The following is a 16,827-nucleotide window of genomic DNA, read 5'->3' as shown; positions in this document are numbered from 1 at the left end:
TTTTTATAAGCATTTAAGGCAATTTATTTATCTACCATCGGGAAATATTCTTCAATATATCTTAAATACTAATCTTAATTTTTAATTAAATCTTTAACCACTAATTTTTTTGTAGTTGGATCTTCAACTAGAAGTTCATTGTCTCTAAAGCACACAGCACCTGAAGGAGGGAACCTAATCATTCTAAATGAAGTATGGTAAGGCGATTTATTGATATTTGTGTACACATCTCCTTAATAAGCAAGCATATCTTCATAGTCTTTAAAAACCTAAAATGTGAAGCAACAAAAAAAAGTGCTATGTAAATCAATTCTATTTAAGACTTATTTGGTCTCATCCTCCCATTCATAATAATATGAAGCAAATGAATAGCACTGCAGTTCACTTTTTTATTCAAAATCAATTTTTAAAGGCATGTTTTTGTAACCCAAACATACATCTACCAGGTACCTATCTCCATCCTCAAGTAAATTTCTTACTAAGATACTAGAGTGATTTTCAGGTATTCTTCTACAAGATCCATGAATTAGATAAGCTTCATATCCTAAACTTTACAAAAAACCACAGAATACAGGATTCATTACTAAGCAATAACCTCCTTTACCTGTTAAAACAAGCTCTTTTATCTCATTGTAGCTTAAATACCTTCTTTCTTCAAAGGGTGTAGCCAATAAAAATAAATTCTAAAACGGAATGAGCTCCTAAGTCTTTTCCATAGCTTATTTCAAGTAACCAAGCCTACATTGTCCTTCTTAATATTTATTTAGTTAGATTGTTTTTAAAAATTAATCTGTTTCAGGTTCAGATAACTTAAACTGAGTGCTATTTATCATTTGTTTATTTTATTTTGTCTTATCTTTTCTTATTTGGTTCAATTATTATTTAATTAATTTTGAAAAATAAAAATATGACTTTTTTAATGTTCGAAATAATTGAGTGATAATAATACATTTACAATAAGTTTTAATGTGAAATCTCTGATTTAAAATGATCTTTATATGCTTAGATACAGATTGTTCTTTATTTATTCTATAAGATGCAATGGAAATTGTAAAAATTATTTTTATTAGAATAATCTGATAAGAATATCGAAAAACAATAATTAAAATTAATAGTTTACTTAGTATTTTTAATTTAAACACATAAAAATAAATATTCTTATCATAACAAACACAATTAATTTAAATTATTAATTTTTAATAGCTAATTATTTAGTTTTAATAAGGTTAAATTCATTCACATATATTTGAAGAATATAAATCGTATAATATTTATTTAGGGCAATTTTACATATGTGAATATTAATATTTGATAAAACATAAGACCTGGAAATTATATTATTTAAAAGCATAGTTTTTATATCCGTACACATCTTCCAAATAGTTTTCAATAAACTAAGTAACTTTTCCATTGATAAAACCATTTTAGTATCTATTAGTAAGTAGTTATAGAAGTTAATCTTTAGTAAATTTATTTAAAATGTGATTAGCTTAAGAATTTTCAAATATTAATAACCAATTGTATTAATCACAAGCTAATTTAAATGTATAGCACTAGCAAAAGTTATCTAAATCTTGAAGCTATACTTGAAGGTCTTTTGCTTTTATTTTTAACAGTTTCTTTTGATATTTGAATAGTAAATAACATGTTTAATTACAAAATTCATTTATTTTTTGCTATTTTTTATTATCTTCATATATTCTTGAAGTGACTATCGAAAATATTTTTTATTTATTTTAGATTTCTTTTTCTATATTTTTGTAAGATATCTTCATTTCTTGTTCATTTCTTATTGTATAAATCTTAACCTAAGAGACAAAAAAATTAACTCTTCTGAGATAATAAATCATAAAAGTCATAAGAAAAATAAATGAAATAATAGAAAGTAGAATTTTAGAATAATTTTATGGACTTTATTCAACATGCCCAACAATTACACTGTAGCTAAAATCATAGCATGAGTTTAGCAATATAAATAATTTTAAAATCTAATTTAGGTAGCCTAAAAGCATTACTAAAGTAGTGTGGTGAGAAATAGAAAATATTTCATCAACTTCAGTCACATAGTTAGTACAAAAAATTGTACATTATACTAATTATTTAAGAATACTTACTAAATTATCTATTGTACTCTCAAAACCTTAATTAAAAAATACCAAACATGATAAATTAAGTAATACTAATCCTATGTAGTTTATAGCTAGATTAATCTTATCTTAACTTTAATACTATAAAAAAGTAATAAAGGTCACCAGATTAGAACCTATGCTTATAAACAATTCCATCCTACTAATTTCCTTAGCTTCATTTACGTTAGACCATAGAAATAAAGCAAAAAATATACTTGCAAAAAAATTAATGTGTATCAAAGCTAAGACGTAACCTTATATTTAAGAAGAATCCAAAAATTCAGAAATATAAAAAAAGTAAAACTATACTATCCCTAATATTGCGTGAGTAAAAACTTTGCTAATAACTACTTCAAAATAAGAGAACGGGAAGAATTAAGAAGAAAAGATTTATCTTACAAACCCGATTTGAAGTACATCAAAAATCCAATCTAAAATATCAGATTTGATAGTGTGTTAAAGAGCCATTATCAAAATAATAATTTTGTCTGTCAAAAATAAGCACCAAAAGGTGAAAAAATATGCTGAATCACCATATTAATATATTTTATAGCTTAAAAATATGTTGATAAATCCAATTAAGTAATAGATTATCGATTTAATGAGAAGATGCATTTCGATTAAAGGATTAAAGGCTCAACAGTTTTTTTATCAGCTTGTAAGATAAGAAATCTTTTTTGTTTTTAATTTGTAATATTCTTTAATATAAATGTAAAAGAATATTTATTTACAGATATACACTTTTTGATAAAAGATTAATTTTGAATATTTCAATTTTCTCTATTAATTTAAAATTAAGTAATACTTAAAATAAATGTTGAGTGATACTGTAGAATATCACTAAAAAATTTCTTTATTTGTTTTATCCTAAAAAAGTGAAATATTTCTTTCAAAAAATAAATCATACAAATAAACAAAATAAAATTCATGAATGTATATATTTTATTAAATAAAATTTTTTAGTGTTGCAAAGATTATATAAAATATTACTTTAGTAAATACAATTTAATATAATAATCAAAATGCTATTAATAAATATAAAAAGAAAATACTAATCAAAGTAGTAGTTTAATTTTGTTATCCTATTATAACTAAATGTTTCAGATTTAGAAAGTCTACAAATTTTTCAATAAATATTAAAAATGAATGTTTTAGTTATATATATAATCATAAAATTTAAATTACTGCAGTTCCTCCCTCTATCATTTAGGTATTTTTTAGTATTTTATTTCAATTATACTATTATAGCATATACTTTAAATCAATCAATGTAAAGGTCATACAAAATTTAACTAGGAGAATTTACCATGAATATTTTATCTATTTTGTTGAATAAAATAATTTGATACAAAAGGCTTTGTAGTTTTAAAAACAATGTTCGAACAGAGTCTTTTAGCAACTATAGCTGCTCTATTTATTTTGTTTGAGTTGTTTGGCTAAACCCATTAAAATATCTATTGAATAAGATTGTTTCAATTATTTAATTATAAAAGTAAGGATTTTCAATTAAAAAATCAGGAAATACTTTCTAATTAGACATTATTTGTAACGAGCAGCATCTGCATATTTAATTTTTTAAATCATAAATCTATACTATCACTAACTTCTCTTATAAGTAGCAACATTATTTTAGTAGATTATAATACTATAAGCATGTTTAATTGCAATTCTATTCTAATAAATTAAAATATAAACTCTAATATTAAGATTCAATTTAGTTGATAGGAATGCATAAATCAATCTATAATTTTTTATATTTAAATTTTGTTTCTTATAAACTTTTAATAGCTTTTTCTAAACCTCTAAATGTGTAGATTCGAATAAATTTATTTTTTAAAATATTCTAAACTAATTGCTTAAAAAAATAAACAATATAAGCTAGAGTAAGCAAACAAGTTAAAGCTAGTTAAATAAATTTTATCAGATGATCAAGATTATTAATAGACTAAAAAATATCATTAGCAAATATTGCATAAAAAAATATTATTATTAACTAAATTGATTTGTTTAAATAATCGATTATTTAAATGTTTTTTAATCCAGATCTATTGTATTTACTATTTTTAGCTTCCAGAGTGCCAGTAAATAAAAAGCATCCAACAACTTCTTTTAAAGATTTATAAAAGGCTTAAAAGCAAATTTTGTTTTCATACACATTCATTGTTAAGAGTATAAAAACATCAAACCCTATCAAGCAAAGGAAATAATAAATTAAGCTATTTCCATACTAATCGGTAAAGATCAAAAAACTAGAAATCCACATGAAATTGACTCCAAGAGATATAATGCAAATAATGTGATTGCTGATTGAGTAGTAGTTATTATGCTGCAAATCTGTAAAAAGAGCAGTAAAGTAAATTAAAGCTGCTAGAAATAAAATTGAGAGAAGAATAGATTCATAAACAATGTTATTTTAATCAAACATAATCTTAAATCCAAACAAGTAGACAATCTAGAAAATAATTAGCAAAAATGCGTTTACTAAATATTTGAAATTAAAAAAAAATAGCATTTATTCAGCAGTTTCTGAGTGGAAAATAATGTAAACGAATCCTAATTAAAGAAAGTCTAGGATATAGAAATAAATTGATTTTTTATAATTTATTCCTAAAATAATGCTTATCATTTTATCAAAACCATAAATAATTAAGAAGGTATCAAAGTAAGCAATTTTATGTTAGCTACGCTACTGAAAAGCTAAAAATGTCTAAATTATGTTAATAACAGTAAGTAAAAAAGAGTATAAGGTGACTTTATTTATCATATTATCGCTAGATGAATATAAACTAGAAATTATACTATTATTCATAATTTATATTGTTTGCTTTTTCTTTTTTGATTGTTATTTATTAGTAGTAGGCTTTTCAAAGTATTTACTGTCAAATCTTTACTAAATTTAGATTAGAAAAATATCATCTATGTATGTATGCGTTTATGCTTAAATAGTGTAAAACCTTTAAAATTAAAAAAAATCAAAAATATTTACTAGAATTTAAATATCTATAACAAATAGGTAAATTTAAAGCCTACTCAATCTACTTACTTACTTTAGAAATAAATAATAAAGAGCATAGAACTGTAAGTCCTTTGAGTAAATCAATAAGATCCAAAAATTAATTAATTTAATGTAAGAATTGATGATTGAATATTAAAATCTTAAATCTTATTTAAAAATTATGATTTACTTACATAAATATATTTTAATTAAAAAAAACTAATAAAAATATCATTTTAAAATAATTCTATCAAATTATTTATAATTTAAACATTTTCAGATATTCCTTATCAAAAATAAGAATTATTAAAGCTCAAAAACACTAAAAAGTTAAAATTACTGAGAATAAAGCAATATTAATAAAGTATTTATTATTTATTCATCTAAAATAAATATATATATATAGAGAGAGAGAGATTAATTTCATTAATTAAAAAAAAGAATTAAAAGTAAGAAGTTAATATATATTTAAAATAATTTAATCTTTATAAAATATTGTTTTTATTTAAGAAAACATAAAACAAATAAGCATCAATAATTTATTTATTTAATTTAAAAAGAATATTTAATTTAATTAAAAAATATTTTAACAGAAATATTTGAGCGAGCAAATACTTATTTTAAAAAGATATTTCTTTATTATAAGATAGTGTAATGTGTGATTTTTTGTTATTAAAAAATAATCTATTGTAATTTTATAGTTGGTCGCTAATAGTAAACCTGAACAAGATTTTACTTTCAGTTTAAAGCTTTTATTTATCTATCTAATCAATTGTCAAGTAAATCATATTATATAATAAAAGGTGAGAAAACCATTAATTCTTTTAAATATTTTTGGAATGCTATTTATTCTAACATATAAGAGATTAAAATTAGATGTTTGCTTTGTTTTTGCTATTCGAGTAGCAGCTAACTAAATTTACTAAATAAAAAACCTTTTTCAAACCTTTCAAAAACTATTTAATCCAAAGAATAATTATATATGTGAACCATTTTAGCAGCATTTTAACTTATTTAATCAAAGACTATTTCTTGATTGCTTACCATATTTAACAGAAAGCAATTGCATATTTAAAAATTTTCGAGGTTTTAAACTATGTGTACGTTTTGTTTTTTAGCATTTGTCATATTCTACAATAAAGAATAATTAATAGCACATTAACTTGTACAAAAAGCTATTCCATCTTCATTTTTTATTTAGATATCATACGATTTACATTATTTTTCTTTGATAAATTCAATCTAAATAATCTTTGTTTTAAACTAATCATTAAACAGAAAATCCACGACTGTAATTGCTTCATTTTCGTCTGAAACTATAAAGTATTTAGATTTGAATAAGAAAACGAAAGTCCTTTTGAAATAGAAAATAAGATATAAAATAATCAAAGTAAAAGCTAAGAGAGTGTTTATTAGTTTTATATATGCATATTAATCTTAGGTTTATGTATTCTAAAATATTTCATTTATATAACCAAAGGAAAATATCATCAGAATTATTAGTAGAACTAATTAGTTAATATATCCTACAAGAGTAATATTTTTATTTTGGATATTAAAGCTATTTGTGATTGTTAATTATGGATTTCTAGTATTTTAGAAAATTGAAATACAAAATTAAGTAAATATTCGAGAGACATACCCATTTTAAGACGATTTGAAGTACGTCAAAATTTAGAAGAAAAAAAGATTGAACTCTTTCACTACCATAAAATATAGACCTAAATTAGTACCACGATTATCTTTATACTATAAGTAGCAAGAAATAATAATTATGTTTGCTCCTTAGGAAAAAAGGTAGCAGAAAAAAGAATTCATTAATTTAAATTGAAAACAGTCAAACTCACTTTTCAGGTTGCTTAAAGAGAACCAAACCATAAGCAATAATATAGAAAATAGAAAGCAAACATATTGCAAAGTTGGGATATATATAGGCATATATTAGCTTTAATCATTTTTTAATATGAAAAATGAAATTAATTAAATCAAAATAAGAGCAGCTATCCTATTAAACAAATAAGGTAGAGCAGTTTTCTATTACATCAAGTTTAAGCTTTTATTTTTGAAATAGAAGAATCCCACAAAGAACATATCTTGAAATAGGAAGCTGAGATTTATGCGTTTCTTATACACTAAAATTGAAATCATAATTAATGAAAGGATGCTATAAGATACAAGAAGAATAAAATAGATAGCTGACTGCTAATACATTTAAATAGCGAGTAAAAAATTTAGTATAACATTCAAACTATACCCAATCGATAGTTTAAAAAACCAATTTCTAGTTTTTAGATTACAAGTCCTGATAAATTCATTTTAGTCAGCTATATTTTAGTTATTATGTTAGGCTAACATTTCTGATAGTTTATATAGCTTTTTTATGATTGAGTAAATATCTTTATTTATTTTTTTGCAAATCAAAATATTAATTTTTAGATTTTTTAATGAATGATTGAAATTAATTGTTTTTTAATTATTAACTTTCAAAAAGTTAGCAACATGCTTGTATTAAATTCTATTAAATTAATTTATAAATTTGCATCCTATATTTTTATTATCTTTCTTATATATCTTACTCTAGACTTTTACTTTTCTATTTATTATTTTATAAAAAGTAATTAATTTTTTTCTATCATAATAAAATTTATGTAATAATTAATTACAAAATATTTTTATCTAAAATATGTAATGCATTTTGTTATATAAAAGTAAGGTATTTGTTACAATTTTAGATATAAACATTATAAAATAATAAAATAAAATAAATTAGAAAATTAAAACAAATTAAAATTAGAGTTAAAATTCACTAATAGATCTATCATATTGTTTGTTTTTCTAAAGAAATTTCTATTTAAAATGTAATTCATAAAAATTTAAAATGTAAATTTAAAATTCTATTTTTTGGATTTTTAAATAAAACAGTTTAAGAATTTAAAAGATAGATGTAAATAAACTATTAATCAATAAAATCTCATTTTTTTTTATTTTTTTATAAGTAAGTATTTATTTGTAATTAAATTCTCACCCAAATTTGCTTGTTAATTACTTTTTAGAATTCTTTTTGCCTTATATAATATGTGAATTTAAATTTATTTTAAGATTGCCATTTTATAAATCAATAATCTAATTGAAAAAATATAAATTATTTTTTAAAATATTATTAATCTTTAACTTCAATTAAATTTTATTTAAATTTATTATATTTAATGGACCTTAAAATTATAAAGATGAAAATAAAATTATAACAATTTACTTTCATATAAAAATCATTCATCAATTAATTTCGAATATGGTTCAACGTTAATTGATTTTATGAATAATTTAAATATTACTTTTTAATAAATTTTTAGTATTAATTAATTCTACTTAGGAAACAGACAAACAATTAAGAAAAGCTCTATTTAAAAATAAAAAGGTTGATAAATAATAAAAAACAAACAAGGTTTTAAATCATTTTTAAATAAAACACTTTAAAAAAGCAATTAAAAAGTACTGAAATTTAATAGTAAATTGTTTTAAAACAAATTAAAAAGGTAGAATGGTATGGCCTATTATAGAGTTTACAATTTATATTTTTTTATCAATTATAATATTTGTTTTAATGTGTACAAAGTTGTGCAACCAAAGAAATAAATTAAATACTAAGCTCTATGAAAAAAAGCTAGACATTTTACACAAAAAATTTCTTTAATACCATTCGAAATAAAAACAAAGTTAGCAGATTGACCAATCGAAATAAATGGATGAAGAAAATTAGCAGAAAAATCCCAAAAAAAAAAGCAAAGAGTTAGAATGTATTACACATGACATAGGCAATTTTAAAATTATGGATTAGCAATTGCAAAATGTAAATATATTGAAGATTATGAGACTTGTCAAAGTAAATGGAGAATCTTTCAAAAATTCTAAAATGAGTGACATAAAACTATACTAAAAAGTAAGGTGGTTTCAACTAATAGAGTACTAAAACATTATCATAAATAAGCTATTCAGCTAAGTTAAGGTCTATGAGAAATCGAAATTGAGACTAGTTTGGTTTTTAGCACAGTAGCAAATAAAAAGAAAGAGTGTATTTTACTTAATTCTAAAAGATGAAAAAATTGGATACTTGCATAGAATTGCTAGTATTTTTATTTTTAACATAGAAATAGCTGCTATTCTTGTTTTATGCTAATCAATTAGGAGAACTTTTATATTTTCTTGGTATAATTTAGACTCGTAAACTTTAGATACATCTTTATAAATTAAAATGGTAATGATATGCTTTCTGATACAGTTTTTTATAATAACACCACTTTTTTTGCTTTTTTAACATCAAATTGAAAATATCTATAGCGAATACTAGCATATAAAGTAAAAAATAACTGAAATACAATAAATTAAAAGTTCTTGCTTTAAATTGAGCAAGGGAACTACAAATATAATTATTTCTGTCACTATTTTGGTGGTTGCTGTATATTAATCTATATGCATGTCTAGTGAGATAAACTACAATATAGATTACTTAATTGCATTAACTTGGTTAACGATTTGCGTTCTAGAAGTCTTTCTTTTTAGAAACTTTTACATTATAGCTTTTAATTACTTTTTACAATTCATAAATACTGTTTCTTAATTACAATAGAATATTAGAACAATCCTCTTAGTCTACTTTATAATTGAAAAGATATAAAAAAAAGGAAAAGCTAGAGAAACTGATGATATAAGAAGGTCAATAATGTAAAAAATTAACACTTAACAAAAAATCTAGATGTAAAAATAAATGACCAAAGTTAAAACATAGAAAGCAAAATCAGACAAATAGCTTTAAAAGACAGAGAAGTAGTAAACATAAAAACCAATAATCGAAGATAAAGAAGCATAGGATTAAAAGTAAGAATAAAATGAAGTTGATGAAAAGAACTAAAATGAATAATAAAAAGAAGATATTTATGGAGACATTGATGATTTATTCAATTTCAGCAGCAGCTTTTTTGAGGAAGATTTTGATGTTGATGATGATACTCAAAAGTAAGAAAGCTAAAGTAATAATTTAAGAGAATCTGAAAATAATAACAACAACAATATTCTTCCTTAAAGTATTTTGAACAGAAATACAAATTCTATTAACAGCTATAAAGTAGAACAAAATGATGATAATATCCTTGAAGTTAACCAATAGGAAACTACAAAAGAAAACCATTAAGCTCTTGATAAGATAAGCTAAGAAATAGTAGAATGCAACACCGAATAAAATAACAACATAGAGAAAAAACTAAATACTTCACTCGCCTTTCATGATGAATCAGTAATTTAAGAAGAGTAGCATGTTATCATAGATACAAATACAGAATTAAAGCAACCTAAAAATAAAAAAAATTATACTTATTCTCGAATACTGAATTCTTCTTGTGAAATTTATACAGTTAAGTAACTTCCACAAATCGGTTCTAATAATGGAAATACCTCAGATATTAAATCCTTTTAAACATCTGAAGCTTTTAACCAAAATAACTATAATAAAAATAATAGTAATATTTTAACTTTTAATGAATTTAAATAGAATATATGTGAAAATATGTAGAACAAATAGAGCGTTCATAATGATAATTCTTTAACAATTAATAGAGAAATTAGCATTGGGAGAATAAATAATTTATAAGTATGTAATATCATGAAACTGCAAGATTAAAAAAAATACGAAAACGATGTGTCTTTCTTAAAAAATCTAGCAGAGCTCAAAACTATCAAGTAAAACAATATTGTCTCTTTGAATAAAACTAATAACGAAATATCGATATTTGGATAAAAAGAGACTTCATTTCTTGTAAGTGACGAGATAATTTAAAATAACCAATAAAAAAATAATAATAGTGAATCAAACATTCTAAATAAAAGCGAATTGCTGGAAATACTCAAGCCATGTGGTTTGAATTTCTAGCAAAATGCTTGAATAAATAAATAAATATATAAATTATATTTTTATAAATTAAGAATTTTATGAAATATAAATAAATAAATAAAGATTGATGTTGAATTTATTATTTTAATTATAATTTTAGCATTTGCTTATTTATTTTTTTTAAGTTTTTTATTTATCAATCAAAACTTATTAAATAAATTTACAATTAAAAAATATAAACAAATAAACAAAAAAACAAACAAACAAACAAACAAACAAACAAACAAACAAACAAACTATCAAAAAACTTTATCAAAAAATTTCCTTAAAATTGGAGATCAAATGTTTATAATAGCAAGCACAAAAGCTTTAAATGTTTTTTGTTTAAACATACACATACATACTCTTTTCAATAATTAATTATCCTATTATCAAATAAATAATAATAGTATCATATGTATTATTTGAGTAGAAGAAAAAAATAATATATTTGGTTTATTTATGTGATTGGTTGATTAATTGATCATTATAAAATAACTAAATACAAAACCAAAAAGAATATATTAAATAAGTAAAAAAAGTAATCAAAACAAAAAAATAAATAAACAAATTATTCGCTATAAAGAAAGTATTCTAATAAGGAGAAATTGATAATAAAAAAATTAATAATTTATTATTGATTTAGAGGTAAAGAAGCATAATAATAAATCAATATAAATATAGAGTTAGCGCATAATATTATTCGAAAGCTAGAGACACATATAAGTTAACCAAAACAAACTAACAACCAAACATACTAGATGATTAGAAATAACCAAAATTTAGCACCTTAAGCTGGCTAAGTTACAGGTTAAATCAATAGCCCCTTAATTGAAAAGTTATAAAAATTTTAGCAGAAGTATCAACAAATATTAGAACACTAAAATCCTATCACTCAATTAATTTAGAAGTCTAATGCTAATTCATTTACTATCATAAATAAATGTAATACTACTTTACTTTAAAGCTAATGCTTCAATAGATGTTTATATGTTTTATCGCTCCTTATTTTTATATTTATTAGAAATATCTTTTAAATAGAATAGAATTCCGACTTTGAAGATAAATAAATTTATACTAGGCGCTAAGCGAATCCACATTAATCCTACATAGCACAATCAAAAAAAAATATTCTAGAAAAGCAATATAATTAACTCTATTTGTAAAAACTACAGTAAAACCACACTCAGATATAAAATTAGCAATAAATTTAGCTAGAAAATGCTCTTCTTAAATCATAGGTCAATCCAAGTATTACTGAGTATTCAGCACAAAAGTCAAATAACTAACCACACGTTAAAGGTATAACCAAGATAAGTTAATTTATTTTAAGGAGAAAAAAATGCAAATAAATCCAATCAATAACAAGCATAAAGAATTTCTCAGTTTAAATTTTTAAAAAGAGGAAATGCGTTTAAATGGTTAAAATGAATTTATAAGTTTTTTCTTGAACGATTTCGTTTTGTTTTAAGAATTGTGAAAAGTATTTATTTGCAAAATGTTTTGTTATTTTTGACAAAAAAATAGGAAATCAAATATTAGCGGACTACAATACCCTCCACATTTAATAATTTGAAGATAAATTAAATGACTACGTAAATGAGAGAAATCGAATTTATTAGTAGATATACAAGAATTAAAATACTGAAAATAAAGACAGTAGTAATTCTTTCTCATATTTTCCTATTATTTTTTTTTTTCTTACTAAATTCTTGTTGTAACTTAATTTCTAAATTACTTTTCAAATAAGTTACTAGTAACTGAGTGAATGAATGAACAATTAAGTGCAATCAAATATTCATTCTTATTATTTTGCAAATCTTCCATTAAAAGATTCAACAAATTTTTACAAAAAAACAACAGAAGCTTATTTTCCATTTACTTAATTTTACCTACTATGTTTACCTATCTAAATCATCATTTTGTAATAAAAATTTAATGTAAATATTTAAAGCTTCGATAAACAGGCCTAGTGCGAGATAATATAATATTGTTAATCTAAATAAGATTAACTTAAGTAATGAAAGGTACTGCGAAATTGAAGCTTATCTTGAAAATTCATAGACAGTTCCAACTTAATAAAACCACTCTAATGCAAATGCTATCTTACCCATTTAGCAGTAGCAGAAAAACCATTCAGTGATTTAACAAGTGATTAAAAAATAGCTATAAGGTGGTTAAAGAATAGTTAAATTCAATAAGAAGAGAAGAGAAATAAAACCTTCCAATCTTTTAGGTGGTGATTATTTTATGTTTTTGGATGCAAAAAGGTAAGGCCACTTGAAATCTCTTAAAGACTGTGATGAAGATGTTCTCTATAGGATTTGGCAGCTTCAAGAAAAAGGAATTGTTGTTAATGAATGTATCCATTTTTTATTATGTTTTTAATTCAATATATATATATAGAATTTTTTTAATTTAAGCGGAATTAATGGCAGTATCATGTGGAGAGTCTATACAGTTGGTCACTTAAAAATAACATGCCTTCTAGAGATAACCTCATTACAATAAAAGAGTTAACGTTCAGTCATTGATTGGCTAAAATACCATATCTAAGAGTGGTATAGATGAAACTCAAATGAATTTGTCAATATCTCCTTCGAGTAATGTGGTTTCTTACCCAACTTAATAATATTATTCTGCTAACTACTAATATTAAAATTCTAATAATGCTGATTAGATTATGATTGATGATTAGTTATCAAATAAAAAGTAGATTGAACAAAATTTAATGATCTCTAGTCTTAATTATAACTAAAAAGATTTTAAAAATAATAATGAATACAGGCTTGTCAGAGCAAAAGATGATTATGATAAAGAAAGCATATAGCAAATGTTTTAACCTTTTAATTCACCCACTAACAGGCCAATGAGCAGTTCGATACAAAATAAGAGGATTGTAAATGGGCTTCCTCTCGTTTCAGGGAATTAAATTTTGACTAATTATAATCAGCTGAGATACATGAATAACATCTAAAAGACATAAAATTAAAAAAATGAACCTCCAAAGAAAATTTCTTATAATTTAGGAATTATTCAGTAGGCTCTTAATGAAGGTACTTAGCCCTCTGCTACAATAACATAAAAAATGATAATAAAACATACTCCTAGGATAAATTCTCGACCTGTTTCGAATTATGAGCAAACTGCAAGTGGAATCGCAGTTGCTTAAAATACAATCAGCTAAAATAATCAATAAAATGATAAATAATTTAAAAGAAAAAGCATTAAAAACACAAATAATTCTCCGAAAAACTAAGTTGTTTCAACTAAATAGCAGATACTATAATAAAAAATGGAAAATTATAGAGATTTCATAAATATCCTCAATTACTCTAACAACTTAATTATTCCTTACAACTTATCAAATCCTAATCCACCTTTATACAAAGTATATATTGGATTGGGTAATAATGGAATTTTAGTTAGATAGATTTTTAAATCAAGGTATTTTTTTATTTTTAAACAATTTCTAATTAGAATTTTAATTTTGTTAGGTGGTGGTGGTAGCTAGTCGAAAGCCATGATGACTGGCCTGATTGCTAATTTTTGTGGATGTAGTGGAGAAGGAAAGAGTATACAAAGTATATGAAGTCTCTTCCACAGCTCACATATGAAAAATAGCTAATCAAGAATGTTGAAAACAAAGGAGAGGATGAAAGTAAACCTACTTTAAAAAAGAAGATGACAATTGAGCAGTCCAAGAAAAAAGGAGAATCTTATTAAAAACTGGTTTAAAAGCTTATTAATGAATCAGATTTTGATTCTTTGGAGAATTATTTAATGTAAAATAAGGTAAAATATTTATTTAAATGATTAAATTTTTATCAATTTTAATTAATATTTAAGAAAATATTTGCACCTCCATTCATATCTAAAGATTTTTGTAGCGAGAAATACTGTGAAGAGCAAAGTAAAAATAGAACTTTTACAAAATTAAAAGATCCCATAAATTATAAGCTTCATAATCATGTTTAAAATAACTTTCACATTTGCAATAAAAAAGTATGATAAAATTTTGTATTTTTCATTAACCATCAAATTTTCACTTTATTAATTCTAGGCATTATTCTATAATATGAGATAATATTATGAATGTATATAAAAAAATCCATTTGATTACATTCCTCTAACATTTCATATTAAGGAGGGTACGAGTGATCAAGAATGGGAGAAGTTTTTAACTTTCTATAATTAAATTGAAGGATAAATGCAAGAAAATGAGAAGCTTAGGTAGAAAATAGATGCTGAGAAGCTCAATATTGAAAAGCCTAAATAAATTAAGAATGTTTGGATAATCAAGCCAGGTGAGGCTACAAACAGGGGAAATGGAATCCAAGGTAAAATTAATATTTTGAAAAATAATAATCAGTATCAATCAATTATTTTAATTAAAATAAATAGTTGCATCAGATTTGTAGTCTATATAAAATATAGTTAACACTAAAGAAATGCATAATAATGGCAAGAAAAAAACATTTATCATACAGAAATACCTTGAAAAACCTCTGCTATACAACAAGAGAAAGTTTGATATTAGATGCTATATGCTCATAACAACCTATAACGGTATCATAAAAGGTAGAGATATATTAGTTTATTAAATGTGAATGATAGTTTTTTTTAATTTATCTATTTAGGATATTGGTATCAAGAAGGATATATAAGAACTAGTTCAAAAGAATTTACTTTAAGAAATCTAGATAACAAATTTATTCATTTGACTAACGACGCAATTCAAAAAAAAGGGGAAGAATTCGGAAAATTTGAAATTGGAAATAAACTTTCTTTTAATGAATTTTAGAGGTATATGGATACTATAAACAGTTCTAGTTAAGTTAAATATAACTTTATGGAGAAAACCTATCAAGATATGAAAGTAAATTAATTAATTAATATTTTTCACTCTAAATATTTTAATTAAATAACATAGGGTGTTGCAACAGATTGTGTCAAAGCAATTTTCAAGAAGCTTGAGCCTTAAAAAAAATAATTCAGTTTTGAAGTAAATTAAATTGAGAATATTTATAGATATATAAATCCTTTAATTTTATAAATTTAGCTATTTGGTTTAGATTTTATGATTGACGATAGCTATAAGACATGGCTGATTGAAGTAAATACAAATCCTTGTTTAGAAACCAGCTGCCCACTTCTAGCTAGAATCATATCCACTCTTGTTGAAAATGTATTTAAAGTTGCAGTTGATCCAATCTTCCCCCCTCCTAATTTCCCTAAGAGTAAAAAGCACTTAATCCCAGAAAATATTTTTGAGTCTAATAAATTTGAATTAATATTCGATGAACTTCAAGACGCTTAATAACTCTCTACCCTTCCTTCTAAAAGTGATTGTAATAAAATTATCATTTTTTTACTTTACATGCAAATAATTAAATATCAATTAATAAATAAAAAGATGATGACTTTTTAGAAGAAGACTGTGAAGAAGAAGAACAGCTACTAGCAGAAGAAGAAAGTGAGTGAAAGGATTTTCAATTATCTGTAAAAATGTTCTATTTAACAAAATAAATTGAGAAAAATTAAAAATAAACTTATTCAAAAAATATAATTTATTTTACTAATATAAAATTTAAAAACAATATTTAAAATGTTATCATTTTAATAATACTTACTATACAAATTATATAAAAAACTGCCATTATTCTACTAGAGTAACTTTATACCTATATCTATTTAATTAAGAAATTAATACTGTTTCTTACAATCTGTTTAAACGAATTTAATAATTGTCTTTTTACCTTAAAATGAATTATAAAATTTAC

General features: G+C 22.7%; 4 protein-coding genes across 4 annotated transcripts; 3 read left to right on the top strand and 1 right to left on the bottom strand. All coding sequences in view use genetic code 6, as the record gives it.

Annotated features, from left to right (window-relative positions):
* Nucleotides 1-178: 178 nt before the first annotated feature.
* Nucleotides 179-541, bottom strand: TTHERM_000408795 (transmembrane protein, putative; the record flags this gene model as incomplete). Its single annotated transcript, XM_012798806.1, has 1 exon — nucleotides 179-541. One exon carries the CDS (start codon nucleotides 539-541, stop codon nucleotides 179-181), a length of 363 nt encoding a protein of 120 aa, XP_012654260.1.
* Nucleotides 542-1,870: 1,329 nt separating this feature from the next.
* TTHERM_000408792 (hypothetical protein) lies at nucleotides 1,871-2,578 on the top strand (the record flags this gene model as incomplete). The annotated part of the gene is made up of 1 exon (XM_012798805.1): nucleotides 1,871-2,578. The coding sequence occupies one exon, from the start codon at nucleotides 1,871-1,873 to the stop codon at nucleotides 2,576-2,578; it is 708 nt and encodes a 235-aa protein (XP_012654259.1).
* A 6,072-nt stretch (nucleotides 2,579-8,650) lies between these two features.
* TTHERM_00408790 (transmembrane protein, putative) lies at nucleotides 8,651-11,056 on the top strand (the record flags this gene model as incomplete). The annotated part of the gene is made up of 2 exons (XM_001020771.2): nucleotides 8,651-9,342; nucleotides 9,460-11,056. The coding sequence occupies exons 1-2, from the start codon at nucleotides 8,663-8,665 to the stop codon at nucleotides 11,054-11,056; spliced, it is 2,277 nt and encodes a 758-aa protein (XP_001020771.2). The 5' UTR covers nucleotides 8,651-8,662.
* A 749-nt stretch (nucleotides 11,057-11,805) lies between these two features.
* On the top strand, nucleotides 11,806-16,528 carry TTHERM_00408780 (tubulin-tyrosine ligase family protein; the record flags this gene model as incomplete). Its single annotated transcript, XM_001020770.2, has 13 exons — nucleotides 11,806-11,989; nucleotides 12,086-12,346; nucleotides 12,572-12,706; nucleotides 12,999-13,406; nucleotides 13,468-14,491; nucleotides 14,542-14,839; nucleotides 14,894-15,049; nucleotides 15,108-15,384; nucleotides 15,449-15,625; nucleotides 15,685-15,923; nucleotides 15,978-16,049; nucleotides 16,107-16,395; nucleotides 16,461-16,528. 13 exons carry the CDS (start codon nucleotides 11,806-11,808, stop codon nucleotides 16,526-16,528), a joined length of 3,588 nt encoding a protein of 1,195 aa, XP_001020770.2.
* Nucleotides 16,529-16,827: the final 299 nt, after the last annotated feature.

Source organism: Tetrahymena thermophila (genome assembly GCF_000189635.1).
Source record: "Tetrahymena thermophila SB210 genomic scaffold scf_8254555, whole genome shotgun sequence".
NCBI lineage: Eukaryota > Ciliophora > Oligohymenophorea > Hymenostomatida > Tetrahymenidae > Tetrahymena > Tetrahymena thermophila.
The sequence above is the reverse complement of the archived record's forward strand: the minus strand, read 5'-3'. Positions and strand labels throughout refer to the sequence as shown.